Source organism: Etheostoma spectabile, chromosome 7 (assembly GCF_008692095.1).
Source record: "Etheostoma spectabile isolate EspeVRDwgs_2016 chromosome 7, UIUC_Espe_1.0, whole genome shotgun sequence".
NCBI lineage: Eukaryota > Metazoa > Chordata > Actinopteri > Perciformes > Percidae > Etheostoma > Etheostoma spectabile.
The window spans coordinates 7,270,176-7,287,036 of record NC_045739.1 but is presented as its reverse complement, the minus strand read 5'-3'; the positions used below and the strand labels follow the sequence as shown (position 1 = coordinate 7,287,036).

Genomic DNA, 16,861 nt, shown 5'->3' with positions numbered 1-16,861 from the left:
TGTGTGTGTGTGTGTTTGTTTGTGTGTGTTTGTGTGTGTATCTAGTACATAATGTAAAAAAACATAGATAGGCGAAGGGGGTTGCTCGCAAGCAGCGGTTGTAGGGGCAACCACATCAACTGATGATAGGCTGATCCCCACCTCAATACAAACTGCTTTTAATGTATAACATCTCCTTAAAGGATAATTGTTCAAGTCTGTCCTAAAACAATAGTCAGGTGCCCATAGGAACATTGAAATTGAAACATGTTTTGCTTGCTGTAATCGTTTATCCTGTTTGTATTGGCCAAAAAATACAACAAAAAGGTCCCTTCCTAATAAGGCTTTAATGTAAGTGATTTAAACCCACAGGCCTCGTTCTGTGAAAGAAAACACATTCCAAAGTTTATCTGAAACTAATTTGGCTTCATAGAATAATTTAGACAAATAAAGTGGGTATTATGCAAAGCTGGTTTAGTCCAAAAATACCCCCTCTCTGTTTTACTATCCCTCCACTGCAGCGGAATACAAAAGCAATAGCCATGTTTCCATCCACATGGTTTTATCCGAATTAAGTGACATCGAACGAAAAATGGCTTATGGAAACAGTAACATTTAATGAAATTTAATGAACATAGACTCAAAAGAAATACGTTCGGTCTCATCAGATTTTATCTTGATTGATATACAACTTATGTGATAAAAGCTGATGGAAACGTTAGGTCGTTGGTTTTAGGTCATTTTATGGTTGCAACCCGCCACAAAATGAAGAAGAAGAAGTTTTAGTTAATTTTAGTTAATTCCAAACAGACCTGAGAATGTGTTGCCATGAGAGACTTGATTTATACTTGTGTGTTAAGGTGCCTCCTCCAAAATGTAACATCAGGGCTGCAGTGGTGTGACAGAGAAAACACGTTGCAACTGCAGGAAATGTGATTAGTGAGCCTGGGCATCTTCTCTTCAGTAATACATTGAGCAAAGCCGCATCACCGGGGTTTTTAAGGTTGTAGTTGAACGAGCGCATACTGTTTGGCCATGCTCTACTGTAACAATGAAAACCCATTCAAGAAAAGAAACATAAAAGTTGTAGGGTATTCATTAATGGAATCCAGAATTATATTTATTTATTTTATCCCAGAAGAAATCATGTCCCCTTGGATGTTTAACACTTTTTATACAGTCGTTCAATATTTTCAAACAAAAATATTAACAAAATAAGAATACCAAAAGATGTAAACATTTTTCACAATGAATGTAAAACGTCACTGACAACAACAATCATTTTAATAATTACAATGTAACAATTAAAACTATATTGATAGTTTTTCTTCAATACATCAACATACATATATATAAAACACATCACATTCAGCCTGTTGGTGTCTTAGAAACTGGGGAACTGAAAAACCTTTGATATGTACCTATATATTTCCATTTATGTATGCCAGCTTAATATAATGCAGTCTAAAATTGCAATCTACTAAGGACATAGTGTTTTCTTTTGAAGAAAAAAGGAAAATTGGGATTCATACGAAGACTTTGCTTCACAGCTGCAGTCAGATGATTTTGATTCTAGTTGCATCCTCCTGATGGCATTTAACTTTATTTATAGCAGATTAGTACAGACATATTGAGAGTACGTATATGATTTACCACATAATTCAGACTCAGTGTACTCTTCGAGAATTCAGTAACTGCAATAGAAACAATTATAAATACTGCATTTGAAATGTTTCTGCTCATGTCACAAATGGGATTAATAAGTTTTATTGTGATGTTTCCAGGGGGCTTTCTGACAGGTAAAATTAAGAGAAAAGAAAATTACAGAGAGAAAATTAAAGAAAGTGAAGCGAGTTTAAATTAGCATGTCTAAACATAGTGTTGATGCCTTACACTGTACTGGTGACAACAAGTATTTCTTGGTGCAAGGGTAAATGATAATTGCATCCATCTCAAGCGGTTTTATGCACAATTCCAAGTTCTGACATACCAACACTTTAATGTCTCTGTAATTAAAATCACTCACAGGAAACTGCTCCAAGCTCCAAGCTGCTGTAATGGCACAAATGACTTCTGCTACATGGATTTCTGTATATTAAATGCTTCATATATCCACTTCAAAATTAGACAACAAGATCCACAAATACATTCCATGATTCATTGGGAGGTAGAAACAATCACTTTCATAGAAGTTGCATATACAATAACATCATAAATAGATATTTCCCACTTGGATTATTATTTCCCCAACAACACCATTGTGGGAAATAGCGTTTAACTGATAATGGTCAACCGTAATGTCCATAATATTATGGCTGTGTAATATTAGTAATCTTGATATTAGGATATAAATAATAAATGTAGGAAAATATGGGAGCTAAAGGAAAATGGATTCCAGCTGCATGGAGGTAAGCCACAAACCTGGAACCTGTTTTGCACTACATCCCTATAATAAGAAAAAACAATAAGAAACAATGGAAACACTTTCAAAGCCACCAGTCAGACGCTGACATAACACAGAAATTAAACTCGCCCCCCAGCCCACTGCAACACACAATTATAACTGATGCATAGATGGATGAATGGGGATCCCCCCCCCCATTTTAAGACACTGAAATGGTTTGTCCATCCCCTATTTACACATTGAGGCTTATATTCAAGATATTGAAGATGACATCTGATATAAATATATATGTGCATATGAGTAAAGTCAATGGAGATGACCCTGGTAGGAATGGCTAGTATGTGCAGAGTTTGTTCCTTGAGTAACACAGAATAGAAAAAAGAGACATCAGAATTAGATTTTCAGTTATGTTTGCTGGTTTGTACATCCATCTTTAAGAGAGTTACTGTAGCTGAACAAAGCCCGCCAAGCACAGGACTGGAAGCCAAGTCTTTGATATGTGTGTTCTTTGGTAACCTGCAAATTGGCAGAAAAATACCAGTGTCCAAAACAACATTTAGGCTTTGATAGTGAGTATAAAGTTGACTGCAACCTTTGGTTCCAGCATGACACTTGCATTTCATGGATTCTTCAGCTTTTCCTCCTAAATCTTATATAGCCAACATGAAACCAGCAACATCTTTCACAGATTTAAGTATAAGTATAATTGTATAATTGTATAGTTTTTCCTGGGCAAAAAAATGTATCATGCCCATTTATAAACTACTTACAGTGGGGGAAGTAAGTATTTGACCCCTTGCTGATTTGAAGGCTTGCCCACTTACAAAGAATGCAAACGATCTATAATTTTAATCATATGTCATTCTAACAGTGAAAGACAGAATCCAAAGAAAATTCCAGAAAATCACATACATATGAATTTATTAAAATTGAAACATCTGATAAGGAAAAACAAGTATTTGACCCCTGGACAAATAGCAGTTATATTTTGTAGAAAAGCCATATTGGGCAGCACAGATGTCAAACGGTTTTTATAGTGGTGACAAGGTTTGTGCACATTTCGGCAGGGAGTTGGCCCACTCTCCCTGCAGACAGCTCCAAATCATTCAGGTTCCGAGGTTGTCGCTGGCAACTCGGATTTCAAGCTCCCTCCAAAGATTTTCAATTGGATTCAGGTCTGGAGACTGGTAGGCCACTCCAGAACCTTGATGTGCTTCTTCTTCAGCCACTTTTTGTTGCTTTGGCGGTGTGCTTAGGGTTGTTGTCGTGCTGAAACACCCATCCTCGACCCATCTTCAGCTCTCTCACTGAGGGAAGGAGATGTTGGTCCAGAATTCCACGATACGTGGCCCCGTCCATCCTCCCCTCAATACGATGGAGTTGTCCCGTCCCCTTGGCTGAAAAGCACCCCCAAAGCATGATGTTGCCACCACCATGCTTGACTGTGGGGATGGTGTTCTTTGGGTTGTACTCGGTGTTCTTTGCCCTCCAAACGCGACGAGTTGAGTTGAGGCCAAAATGTTCTATTTTGGTCTCATCTGACCACATCACCTTCTTTCAGGCTCTTCTGAGTGTCCAGGTGGTGAATGGCGAACTTCATGCGGGCCTGTACATGTTTCTTCTTGAGAGGGGGACCTTGCGTGCGCTGCAGGATTTCATTCCATGACGGCGTAGTGTGTTACCAACCGTTTCTTTTGTAACTGTGGTCTCAGCTGCCTTCAGTTGATTCTCAGTTCCCCCTTGTGGTTTGGGATGATTCCTCACGTTCACATGATCAGGGACACCCACGGGCGAGATCTGTGTGGAGGCCCAGAACGAGGGAGGTTGGCGGTGGTGTGGTGTTCTTCCATTTCCTGATAACTGCACCGACAGTTGATCTTTTCTCTCAAGTTGCTTTCCGATTTCTTGTAGCCCATCCCAGCCTTGTGCAGATCTACAATCTTGTCCCTGATGTCCGTAGAAGAGTCTTTGGTCTTGCCCATGGTGGTGATGTTGGATGCTGGTGGTTGTGGGTGTGACAGGTGTCTTTAAACAGGTAACGAGGTGAGGCAGGTGTATTTGATGTAGATAATTGTTTGGGATTGGGGCTGTGTCTTAAAGAAAGATAACGGCTTGTAGGAGCAAGATACTTGCTGTTTGGTAGGGGGTCATACACTTGTTTCCTCATCAGATGGCTATCAATTTTTAAATATTATGATGTTGATTTTCTGGAATTTTCTCTGGGATTCTGTCTTTAACTGTTAGAATGTACATTCAATTCAATTCAATTTTATTTATAGTATCAATTCATAACAAGAGTTATCTCAAGACACTTTACAGATAGACCACACTCCAGAATTTACAAGGACCCAACAGTTCTAATAGTTTCCTCCAGAGCAAGCAACAGTGCGACATATGATTAAAATTATAGATCGTTGCATTCTTTGTAAGTGGGCAAACCTGCAAAATCAGCAAGGGGTCAAATACTTATTTCCCCCACTGTATGTTCAACCTGGAGGCTGTTAAGCAAGAACCAGTAATTAGCTGCTACCCTGTACATCCATGAAGTTGTATACAATATAGTTGTTAGTTACATAGAAGAAACCAGCATTTTCTCTGGCAAACTGATAAGAATTATTGACTGTATACGTCAATGAATAAGCCTTTAGTTGCAAGTGGTGCTTTTTTAACAGCAGTAAGACTTTCACACATGTGTCAGCAAAGGGTTTAAATGGGTAGAGGCCCACGGAAAGCCTGGGACTTTCTTTTAACCGTACCTTATGGTAATCCTCAGGTTAAGGATTTACACTTGAACCTCTGGGTTAACGTCAGCAGAATGCTCACGGAAAAATTATCTGTTTAATTTAATTGGATGCTAAATAACAATAACAAAGGTTGTTTTTGAAACCACAGTTCATTCTATAACCGTGTCCGTGCCCTGCAGCGTTGTTGGTTCACTTTAACATAAATAGGCAGTGCTTCACCCTGCCTATATCTACACCCGCTGCTGCAAAAACAAGGCAAGGAGAATCATTAAGGATGTTAAGTTGAGGGCTGTGAGAGGTATCAGATGAACCAGGCCAGCACTGACAGGCTTAGGAAGAGCTTCTATCCTCAGGCCACCAAAATCCTAAATTAGGACACACCTTAAGACCCCACACCCCAATAACACAAACACATATATTTATTTCTATTCTATCTAAACTCTATTTAATGCAAAAATGTAAGTAACTGGCTGGATTACATTTCACTGGAACTATAATAATTGTATCTAATATGATTACATGTGACAAACCGAATTGATTGATTGATCTTTTTTTTTAAAGTTTTGAGTAGCTTTGCTCTAGACTGTGGTTTAGTAAAGCCTCAGCTAAGGTTTTGGAGGTGGATATCTCACATTCAGAGTGTGAAACAACTGTCACAATGCAATGGGATTCATAGGTGGTGTGGTGTTCTTCAAGTAGTGGTGATATGAAGAAATATCAAGCCAGAATCATATTGGACAAATCTGCACTTCCTGATTTATGTCCGGTGCAACTGCAGGAGGTACTTATTTAGTGTTTTTTTGTGTTTACGTCACTTAACCATACCAAGTTTATCTCCTATGGCCACTATCTTTTCCTAAACTTTACACTATAAATTAACCAGATATTGCAGGAAGCCAGAGTTTTTAAAACATTGACAACGGATGTAAAATAAATTGGCACATTCGCATTGAACAAAATGACAATGTCTATGGGTTTTGCAACAGTTCAATATTGACGTTTTTGACCTGACAATAGGGTTGTAAAATATGATCCCGAAAGGCTGGTTTAAGAAATAAATCCATGAGTTTCAAAGCTTATTAGGCATTTAAATACCACACAGCCATTTACAATAGTATGAAATAGGATAACTCCAGAAAGTTATCATGGCAGCAATTGTTTTGACTTTGTCCCCTGTCTCATTGAGGTAAACAGTAGAAAGGTTACTATGAAGGTGTTTGCTAGGTTCAACATTTTTGCCATGGCACTGTGTATTTGTGCTACAACTCTCTATGTCAATGCAGTGGCCTCATTGAAATGCATGATGGGGGCTGCATTAGTCCATGCAGTGCTAATGTCAATCTAAACATAGCCTAAACCCACAGCTGAGAAGAGAGCTGTACACTGTAAACTGAAATAACAAAGCTTAACTTACCTCAGGGCAAAGTGTTGTGAGAAAAGTGCAAGTAGTCTATTGATTCAGGTGGCGTGGGTGGTTTAGTATCAATATCTCAAAAATGCAGTCACTGTGATACAAAAATTCCATCCTTCAATTAAAATATTACATAGCAACAAGTACAGTACAGTAGAAGTAGCATAAGATAAGCATGAAAGTTAATTTCTCCTCTTTTGTTGTAATGGCTTGTGGAATATGTTCAAATATGTCCATTTCAATTCTTTTTTGTTGTTTGTGTGTCAGACCCAAAATAATTTGCTGATACTCTAACACTCTCAGGAGCTGCACAATAGTACTTCTGTCCATGAATGCTTACAGAGGCACATTACACACACACACAGACAGTATAAATAAACCACACAATTTTTTTTCTCCCGCTGTCACGCACACAAACACACACACACACAGGTCACTAGAGGTTAACTAACCTGTTTGAAAGGAGTATTCCAGTTTATTCCTGTTTTGGGATGCATTTTCACAGGTTTGGACATCATTCCAGTTGGTGCTAACTACATACAGACCAGGTAAACTGATGAAATCTGGGAAAGCAACAACACTACTACAGAGTAGTATGATGCAAGTTTGAAAATACATCTCCAGATGTGTCCTCTGTAAACATCCATAACAGTTTACAGACAGACTTCCTGGCAATTTTGACCTATATTTGCCATGATTATGCACACAGTTTTCCTCGGGAATTAAGGATTGGAACCAGCAATAAATTATTTATTATTTATGAAAAGAATATTGGCTTGTTTACAACCCATTTGTTCCTTGCCCTGTCTGACTTTGTTCTATCACAGTGTTTCCAGATCTCAGAAATTACGTGCCCTATTTTTGTCTTCATTGTACAAAACTCTTACATTTACTGTAAATATTATCCAGCATACGTACTGTTTGGCACATTTTAAAGTTGTAGCTTATTTTAGCTGATTGTTCTTCCAGATTCTATGATTTATCCTTAAACAGGTTTTGCATCTATCTTGAATTTCTTGTCCCAGATAATGATGAGAGTGGCATGCCAGGCCTCAGCAACCCTCTCTCCTTAGGTTGGATCAACCTGTCATGAAGTGCATCCAGGAATGTTATGAAGTGCTCGGTGTTTTATGGGCCAATAGTGGGGATATGGCATAGGACACCATCCTTCGAGATAGCAGCACATATGGTTATGTGAGCACCCCTCTGTCCTGGAACTGTGATAGCGACCTTGTACCAAATGAGGTTCCTTTCACGTCACCTCACTTTACAGAGACTGAAGCCGGCTAAATCAACATAAATGAAGACATGATGTGCGCCATCAGCTTCAAGCTCCATTATTCTCTAAGTAAAAAAAGGCAAAATTACAATGAAAAGTGACTCCAGCGGACTCTAACCGCATGGTATTACAAGGCATCACAGTATACTGTAGCAATGTTTCCTTACCTCCACATTTTGGCATCTGGCCTCCTTCACAAGAGATCCGTTGAAATGGACCTGTGAAGAGCAGCTTCATGGCTATATGGTTCCTTCTTAGAATGTGGTCAACGTTGTTGATGTTCCCAAACATGCCCTGATCTGAAATCACTGCTGCCCTGATTTCACACAGAAGATATTTCTGTATACTCTACAGCAACATTACCTGTTTTCCTGTCAAACAATTCTGACAATGGATGTGACAGTGTTTCTGTTCAGAACAGGTTGGACTCTTTGTCCAGCCTCTCTAAGTGAAAGACCATGATTGATGACGTGATCAATACAGTTACAATTGCCCGGATTTCATTAGAAACCTGAGCTCTTCCAACTATACCTCCACCTCGCACTCCTCTTCCTCTGAGCCCTCTACCTCGTCCTCTCACTCTCATCAACTTAGACCTCTTCCATCCATGTTGGCAAAGTACAACACAGATTCTGCACCTTTTAAGGCATGCAGACTGATTGCTAATTGAAGATTGTCATTGATTGGAGTGTCAAACAGGTGCTTCAGTAATTTCATACTGATGTAGGTAGTTTCTAATAGTTGGGGACAGATGCTTTCTGTTTGGTTACCATAGCTAAAACAATGTAGTTTGAATGACATCCGTTGTAACTGTTCTGCAAAAAGGGTGGGCAAAGTGTGTCAATCCAATGAGAAAGGGTTAACACATTTCCAAGAGGTGTCTTCCGCTCTTCTGAGACAGTGATGATGAACACTGGTGGATCCCAGTTTCTATAAGCAGGTCAAAGCAATCAAAAAAAACTGTAAACACACACATGTATCATGAAATACAGTAGTCGTAATGAAGGCATAAAAGCTTAATGTTGATCAGTCAAAGTGATCGGATAGTTATTGAAGTGCGTTATTTTGACCTGGTTAAATATTGTGGTTGCATGTTGGCTGTTCGGCTCACTCATCCTTCTTTATTGGCTTCTTCACCTTTTTGGAGTTTTTAAACTTTGATTTTTAAAGTTGTAAACTCTTCCTTCATTCAATGTTTATTTTTTGTTTTTCACTGTTTTTCCTTGCAATTAATGTCCTTTAACCTTCATTCTTGCTGTCTTTTGCTCCATTACTCCTCTTGTTATTTGCCTTTTCACTGTCTGACTTTGTTTGTTCCCTAAAGGAAGTCACTCTGCAACTCATTGGAGAGCTGACTGACAGCAACCCTCATAATGTATTGATCCTTTAACAGTCCGCTGGGGGCTGTATTTTGTAAAGTTTTCTCTGGTACTATAATTGTTTTAGGGTAAGGACAGTCTCTGCAGCTCCCGTGGTTCTCCGGTAGCCCATTTGAGAACCTGGATTGCCTGCAAGTTCCCTTCTGTGCAGAGCTGTCCTGACACAGACATCCACAGAGTGTCGTCCTGCACTTGGCCACATCCTGACACAGGGACTTGCGGAAGTTGGGCTTGAAGACCAGATAGATAATAGGGTTGTAAAGGGTGGAGGACTTGGCAAAGATAGCTGCCAGAGCAAAAGCCATGGGTGGTACAGTTGTTGGGTTACCAAAGGCTGCCCACATGGCCACAATGGCATATGGACTCCATGCTGTCAGGAAACCAATGCAAACTGCCACTGAAAGCTGAAAAAAGACACAACATATAAAATAAATTTGCCTTATTAACATAGGTTAATATAATATGTTAGAAAATTAACCTAGGCATTTACCTTAATGATAAATGCCTGTGCATTGGTGATTTTGTTCTGTGGGGACATATGCTGCTGCACTGCCTGCTGGGAGCCCTGAACGGTCAGCAGAATGAATGTGTAGGACAGAAAGATGACAGTGCAGGGCACAATGTAGCAGAAGACGAAGAGGCAGAGGATGTAGCTCATAGCTGCAGAGTCTTGGCTTGGAGAATGCCAGTTGATGCAGCATGCTGTACCGTAAGGCTCGGCCCCGTAGTCTCCCCAGCCTGACAGGGGACCTACAGCAAAAATTCCAGAGTAGCACCAGGTCCCAGCAACCAGAAGGCATGCGTGGCAGTTGGAGAACTTGTTACCTGAGGAAAAACATAGCAGGGTAGAGAAAAAGAAAAAGTAGGGGGAGTGAGGGTGATTACTGACAAATGAGGACATAGAGTAAGGATACAGACACAGCATAGCATACATAGTAACAATATGCTACTAAAGCATATTAAGTCTGGTTACCTAATGCTGACAACAGGCAATGTTTGAGGAGGAGAAAAAGGAGGACAGAAGGCGGAGGAAGCGGGATGATATTGTACAATAAGATGAACAATTTGATAGGAAATTCCCCTCAGATGAATAAGTGTGTTGTTTACTGTAACAAGAACACGGATACAAATTAAGATTTTTTTTATACCAACCAATGCTTTATTTTAATGTGACCTCAGGCATGTTCAGACAAGAGATCCCACAGCTCACGTGAATGCACATGTGAAGTTAGCAATTTTCATAATGTCAGGGACCCAAACATATGATTCTTTGTGTATTGTTATACATTATTTACATAATTAACATAATTAAGGATTTGGAATGGTGAAAAGTTAAATAATAATAATAATTGTATTATTTGAAATTGCACATGTCAGGCCAGTGTTATTGCACAAAACAGATAATACAGATAATATTGTCCAGTTTCAACCTCTCTAAGTGTGTGTCAGACATTTAAAGGGAGGAGTTAAAAAGTTTGAAGGCCACAGGCAGGAATGACTTCCTGTGGCGCTCTGTAGTGCATTTTGGGAGAAAGGAGTCCCGATCACTGAAAGTGCTCCTGTGATTGAGCAACAAGCCATGAGTGGGTGCGGACATTGTCCAAGAGGCATGTAGTTTGGACAGCATCCTCCTATCTGACACACCCGACAGAGAGTCCAGATCCACCCCCACGACGTCACTGGCCTTGTGAATCAGTTTGTTGAGTCGTTGGCATCCGCTACCCTCAGCCTGCTGCCCCAGCATGCAACAGCAAAGAGGATAGCACTGGCCACCACAGACTCATAAAACATCTTCAGCATTGTCCTGCAGATGTTAAAGGACCTCCTCCCCTCAGAAATAAGACGGCTTTGGCCCTTCCTGTAGAGGGCTTGAGTGTTCTTGGCCCAGTCCAGCTTATTGTCCAAGTGCACTCCCAGGTATTTGTAGTCCTCCACTTGTCCACACTGACCCCCTGGATGGAAACAGGGCTCACTGCTGCCTTGGCTCTCCTTAGATCCACCACCAGTCCTTGGTCTTTGTCACATTGAGCTGTAGATGTTCTGCCACCCATGTGACAAAGTCCCCCACCACAGCTCTGTACTCAGCCTCGTCCCCCTTGCTGATACATCCAACCACAGCAGAGTCATCAAAAAACTTCGTGAAGATGGCAGGACCCTGTGTGGTAGTTGAAGTCTGTGGTGTAGATGGTGAAGAGGAAGGGAGAAAGGACAGTCCCCTGCGGGGCCCCGGTGTTGCTGACCATTCTGTCTGATACACAGTGTTGCAGGCGCACATACTGTGGTCTGCCAGTCAGGTAGTCAACAATCCAGGACACGAGGGGGGGATCCACCTTCATTGCTGTCAGCTTCTCACCCAGCAGGGCCGGCCGGATGGTGTTGAAAGCACTGGAGAAGTCAAAAAACATGACCCTCACTGTGCTTGCCGGCCTGTCCAGGTGGGCGTAGATGCGGTTGAGCAGGAAGATGATGGCGTCCTCAACTCCCAACCGGGGCTGGTAGGCGAACTGGAGGGGGTCCAGGAGAGGCCTCACCATGGGCCGCAGCTGTTCCAGAACCAGTCTCTCCAGGGTCTTCATAAGACCATAAGGTCTTAGCAGTTCAATCACTAACTGAAGCATTTTGCGGGGCTTCTTTGGGATTTCAGCCATGCCTTCACCTGTTGCAGCAGTCGTCTTCGTCTCCAAAGCTGAACTCTGTTGTTGTCCTTTTTCAGCTGTGATGTAAACCGCATTAGTCAAGCTGCTGCTCACGAAAGTCGCAGGACTATATTTGTAAAAATAGCAAGTTTTGTGGAGCTGATATGCTTAATAAGCTTTGTGTCAACTCATTTGGCAATTGCTTGTAACGGAAGCCCACTATAGCTTAACATGTTACTATATTACATTTGGTAAACATTTGTTTATAGCACAATTAGAGGTGGAGCACTCACTTGTCATTAGACTCATGTGAATAAGGGGATCCATGGGAAACACTGAACTGTCTACTGTAATTGATTTAGTTGAGGGCTTCTTTAGTGTGGAATCAGTAAGAAGGAGAACACAAGGAGCCTTATCTACGATACAACACAGCCTCTTCAGTTGGATGTCAGCCCCTCTTACCCTTGAAGCTGAGGATGAAGGGTGGTGATTAAGCCCTGTGGCATTTGCTTAACTGTGTGGTGCTTGGGAAGGGGGCTGGTTAGCCATTACAGACGGCTTTTGTCTGTTGTGAGGCGGATCACTGCACTATCCAGCAATATAAGGATTCAACCTGAGCTTGTTTTTCACATCGCTGAACTAAATTTTAAACAAAAGCCTACAAGCATGTGTTCTTACATTTTATGTAGGGATGTACCAAACCTTTTTCCTCCTGATTCCAATTCTGATATCTCAACTAAGGGAATTTAATGGTACTGACTACTGATCCAATACCACCTCTCCCTTTTCTCCCCAAATTCTATTTACCAATTTACAAGTTCTGCCATATATTGTGAGTGATGTCGGATTTGACTGTGATTGAGATCTATTAAGGCTCAATGGTGCCGAGAATGGTGAAAAGTGTTAATTTTCACAGCCAACATAACTTAACATTAAATGAAATAGCCCACACTTATTGTGTTGCCACTAGTTACCTGTGTCAGTCCTCTTTAACTGTAAAGCAAATCCTCAGAACCACCCTTAATTCTCCTCTATTTATACCTCATCTCTCACCTTTTTTCATTAGAACCCTTCATTAGTCACCCTATCTTTTGTTAAAAGAGAATTCTGGTCGATTTCAACACGTAGCTCTGTTGATTGTAAATTTGGAGTGCTGTCTGTAGCAAGAAAAATGAAAACAATCATTGCTGCCTACACCGTTTTATCCTCCTGCTAGATTTTGCATCCAACAGGCTTAAACAAGGCAAGTTTTAAACGTGTTCTTAGCCCAGAAACAACAGAGCTATGTGTTGAAATCGACAGGAATTTTCCTTTAATGAGGAAGAGTCATCCACCCTCAGACTTTTGTTTAATTGACTTTAATTAACCAACAAGTTCATCAGCAGTCTCAGTGGCTGTAGATTAAACCTAATATGAAGCCCCAGATCCATGTGCTGCTGTTGGATCACTAATTGGTTGATGGATCTAACTTGTGTTTAGTCAGGGGATACTCTAGCCATGACAAAAAACTAATAAAAGACAGGAGGGAAGAAGCACTCTCCATCACCTATTCTCTAATTTCACCAGTTGCACATTTAAGCACAGTCTTTAGTGCTTTGCTTGAGGATGCTTTAATTTGAATACGGCATAAGATTTACAATGAAGACCCTCCTCCATACGTACAAATGGTTAAGGTTGGGTTTTTACAAGGTTTAAATGTGTTTAGTTGTAGTTAGTATATGCAAGTATGTGAAGCATTTCAACCTTTACAGATACACCTGTCCCTGAACTATGCACCAAAACTACAGTCTTTTTTTCTCTTCTCATTTCGTACATAGCTCAAATATTTAGACTAGATTTAGACTTGGCAAAAAAAGCAATGCATTTCTTTTACAAATTGGAATAGAAATCTTTGTAGAAATAGTTTGCTGTCTCATCATTTCTATGAAGAAATGTGTCGACTCAATGCTCCAAATAAAAATCCCAGTAGGAGATCTTTTTACATAGTCAGTTTCTTTAACATTTTTCCTCTTTTCACAGCAGCATAGAAACCATGTGTTTCAAAACAATTTGAACATTTCTAATTCTGACTTCAATTAGTTTTTTTCACATATCTCCAATCCAATAAATCCAGAGTTTATTATCCCTTGACAGTTGAAAAAGTTGCCCATTTTGAATTTATTGAGCTATCTGCTCTATGGTAACTCAACATGGAATCTGAACCTTGTGTCATCAGCCCATGAATGTTGTTGCTGCTGTACTCTCCTTTTCCCCCAGTAACCCAATCCTCTGACATTTTTGGTTTTACTCCATAAACACAGCTCTTACACCTTTTGTTTCTTTTCTCATATTTATGCAAAGAACTCCATGTCACTGGTTCCTCAAAAACCCACTCATTCATGTTTATCAGATTTTTCACAAGGGGAAATCTATATCCCTATTGGACTTGTAAAGTCCTCCTTACCTCTCCAGATTACCGAGAAAACAATGTTTGATGATAGGGGACATAGTTTGACTCAACTCAACTCACTTCTGGTGCCAGCACTTTTCTCAATTTCATTTTCAACTGCAGATGGTACCCCCTCTGTGTAGGCCGGATTTGTCGCTTATCATCAAAACAACGGCATGCAGAACTGCCGTTACATCCTCTTCAGTGCGATACCACGGATCCTTTCTTCAGCAACCAAAGGAACGTCTGAACTTCAAACTTCACTGAAGTCAATTGTACGGCATAGCGTACAGCATAGTTTTGCAGGCTGACATTTTTTTTTGATCTTGGTGAAGTGAATAAAAATAATTCCGATTGTTATTGACGGTCGCTTAGCTTTTTAAAATGGCGAGTTTGTGCAGAATGTCCCGTGTCGTGCTAGTGACAATTCTCTTTGACCAATCAGTGGTTTGCAGTGTTTTAACCTCACCTATAGCATCAGCTTGCAATGAGACTTGACCGAAGTGGTACTGCAAAAAGTACCAGGTACTATCCAAAACCTTTGCTAATGGAAAACCAAAAAAGCGAGTTTTTAGCGAGTTGAGTTAAGTAGAGTCATGCAGTGCCATAACATGCAGTGGGGATGCAGCAATATTGACAAACCAGTGGGAAAATGTAAAACAGCTCACACAACAGCTATAAAAAAATTCAGAAGTGCTCCTCATTGTCTGTTGGTGTCACACGTGTAAAGACTGCATATGAATTGTTTTCCTTGTTGATGGTGTACATTAGCATGTGTAAATCATGTTAAACCTGCGGCTGGTCATGTTTTTCAATTGGTGGTTGACATTGAGTTTGTCTGAATCTGCTGGCGCTGCAGTTCTGAATTTACTGTCTGGATCTTTGCATCAGCGTGTGTCCCTGTTGATTTTGTATGTGAGAATGTTTTAACAGTTTGCTGTAAGCTGCTTACATATGGAAAATGTTCCTTGCAGGGAAGTCTCATAAAGGCGTAATTATTTATGCTTATTTGCATTTCCCACTTTTATAACACTGTTCCTCTGGAAAACCAAGAAGAAGAGCTCTTTAAAAACACAGCCCGTATTTCAAATACACTGTGCCTATTGGCAGCAATGGTTGAACTTGGAAGAATAGACGTCTTATTCTGTTCAGAGGCTGCTGCCCTGTGAAACTGGATGTAGACAAAGAAGCCTAAATTATTTATTGGCATTAAATGTGTAGCATCACACCTGTTCAATCTCCAGCTGCGTTTCTCATGCCTTCTGCAACATGCAGCTGTTACATACTATTGTGCTCTTTTTTTCCTTGACTAAATTGGCCATTTTCTGTTCTCTTATTCTTATCACACTAATTATGCTTTGATCAGGCATATTTGACCCTGCACGTCAGGCATTATAAACCCCATAGAAATCTGTGTCAGATTGGCTCCATTCTGTGAACCCCTGCCATGTGTAAAGCATATAAATGGGAACCTTCCTGGATTCTGCAAGATGCTGACTCTTAAAGAATAAAGAATCTACATATCCATCACAGAATATACAAATTTAGAGAGTTGATGATAATAGTGTTTTTAAGTGAATATACAGTTTTTGCCAACTTATACCAATTTGTATTGCATAATCAATGTTTCTAAATTCATTATAATTTATGAATTAGTGATGCTGTGACAAATGAATTTTTCACAGAAAGACCTTTTTTTAATGCTGGTTAAATGTGCAGATTAAGTGTGGCAATGAGTCTTGAAAAAAAAATCAAAAGAAAAAAATCTAACTTTTGAGGCAATCATGTGATGAATCCTGAATGGCTTCAGTGGCTAAAAAATTATGCTCATTAGCAATGTGCTGCTAGAAACAGTTGGTTGTCATTCCAGTCTGCAGAAGGAGCGCACATGCTCAAATAATGGTAGACTTGACAGTTAATGTTAAGTGAATCTGCCTAACTGAAGTGGCCATAAGCAGATACTGTATGCGTCATTGAGGTAAACACTAATCCTCTGCCAGCCTAATCAGTAGATTCAAATTGTGTGTCAAACTAAATGTCAGTCACACGTAAATGTAAAAGAATAAATCACTTTACTTTTCCTTCTCTTAGAGTGTTTAACCTTTGTGCATAATGTCACTTTGATCTTAGGATGGATATGTTATGGCTCATTGTGCTGTCCAAAAAAAGAAATGTTTTTTGTGAGAGTAGGACTTGCAGAAATATAGGAAGCTAAATCTCAACACATAAGAGATCATAAGGCCAACATAGCCTGAGTTTAATTTAAAATAAAAAGCTATGTTTCCTTGGATTAGGGAAGCTCCAAAATCCTGGTTGCAGCTGTTGCTGTGGTCCTGCTACACGTCCTGCGATGCCCTGTTACATCCTGCTACGCTCTGCTGTGCCTTGTAATGCCGCAAAGTGCCCTGCTATGCCATTAACTACTACAACTACTATTTTTTATTTATTAAATTTTTTTAGTTACTGTTCCATTATCTTTTACTGTGACTGTTATTGACATTCTTCATTTTAACCCCAACTGGTCGTCTGACACCACCTACCACCAGCTTGGGTCTGTCCGAGGTTTCTTCCTAAAAGGGAGTTTTTCCTCGCCACTGTCGC

The 16,861-nt window shown here is 40.1% G+C and overlaps 1 protein-coding gene across 1 annotated transcript in view; it reads right to left on the bottom strand.

The window, feature by feature from the left end:
* Positions 1–8,722: 8,722 nt before the first annotated feature.
* The window catches only part of LOC116692896 (opsin-5), a 49,074-nt gene continuing 40,935 nt past the window's right edge, over positions 8,723–16,861 (bottom strand). The window contains 4 exon segments of the mRNA XM_074783864.1: positions 8,723–9,183; positions 9,185–9,250; positions 9,253–9,600; positions 9,687–10,021. Of these exon segments, the coding sequence (XP_074639965.1) occupies positions 9,136–9,183; positions 9,185–9,250; positions 9,253–9,600; positions 9,687–10,021 (797 nt within the window). The 3' untranslated portion in view covers positions 8,723–9,135.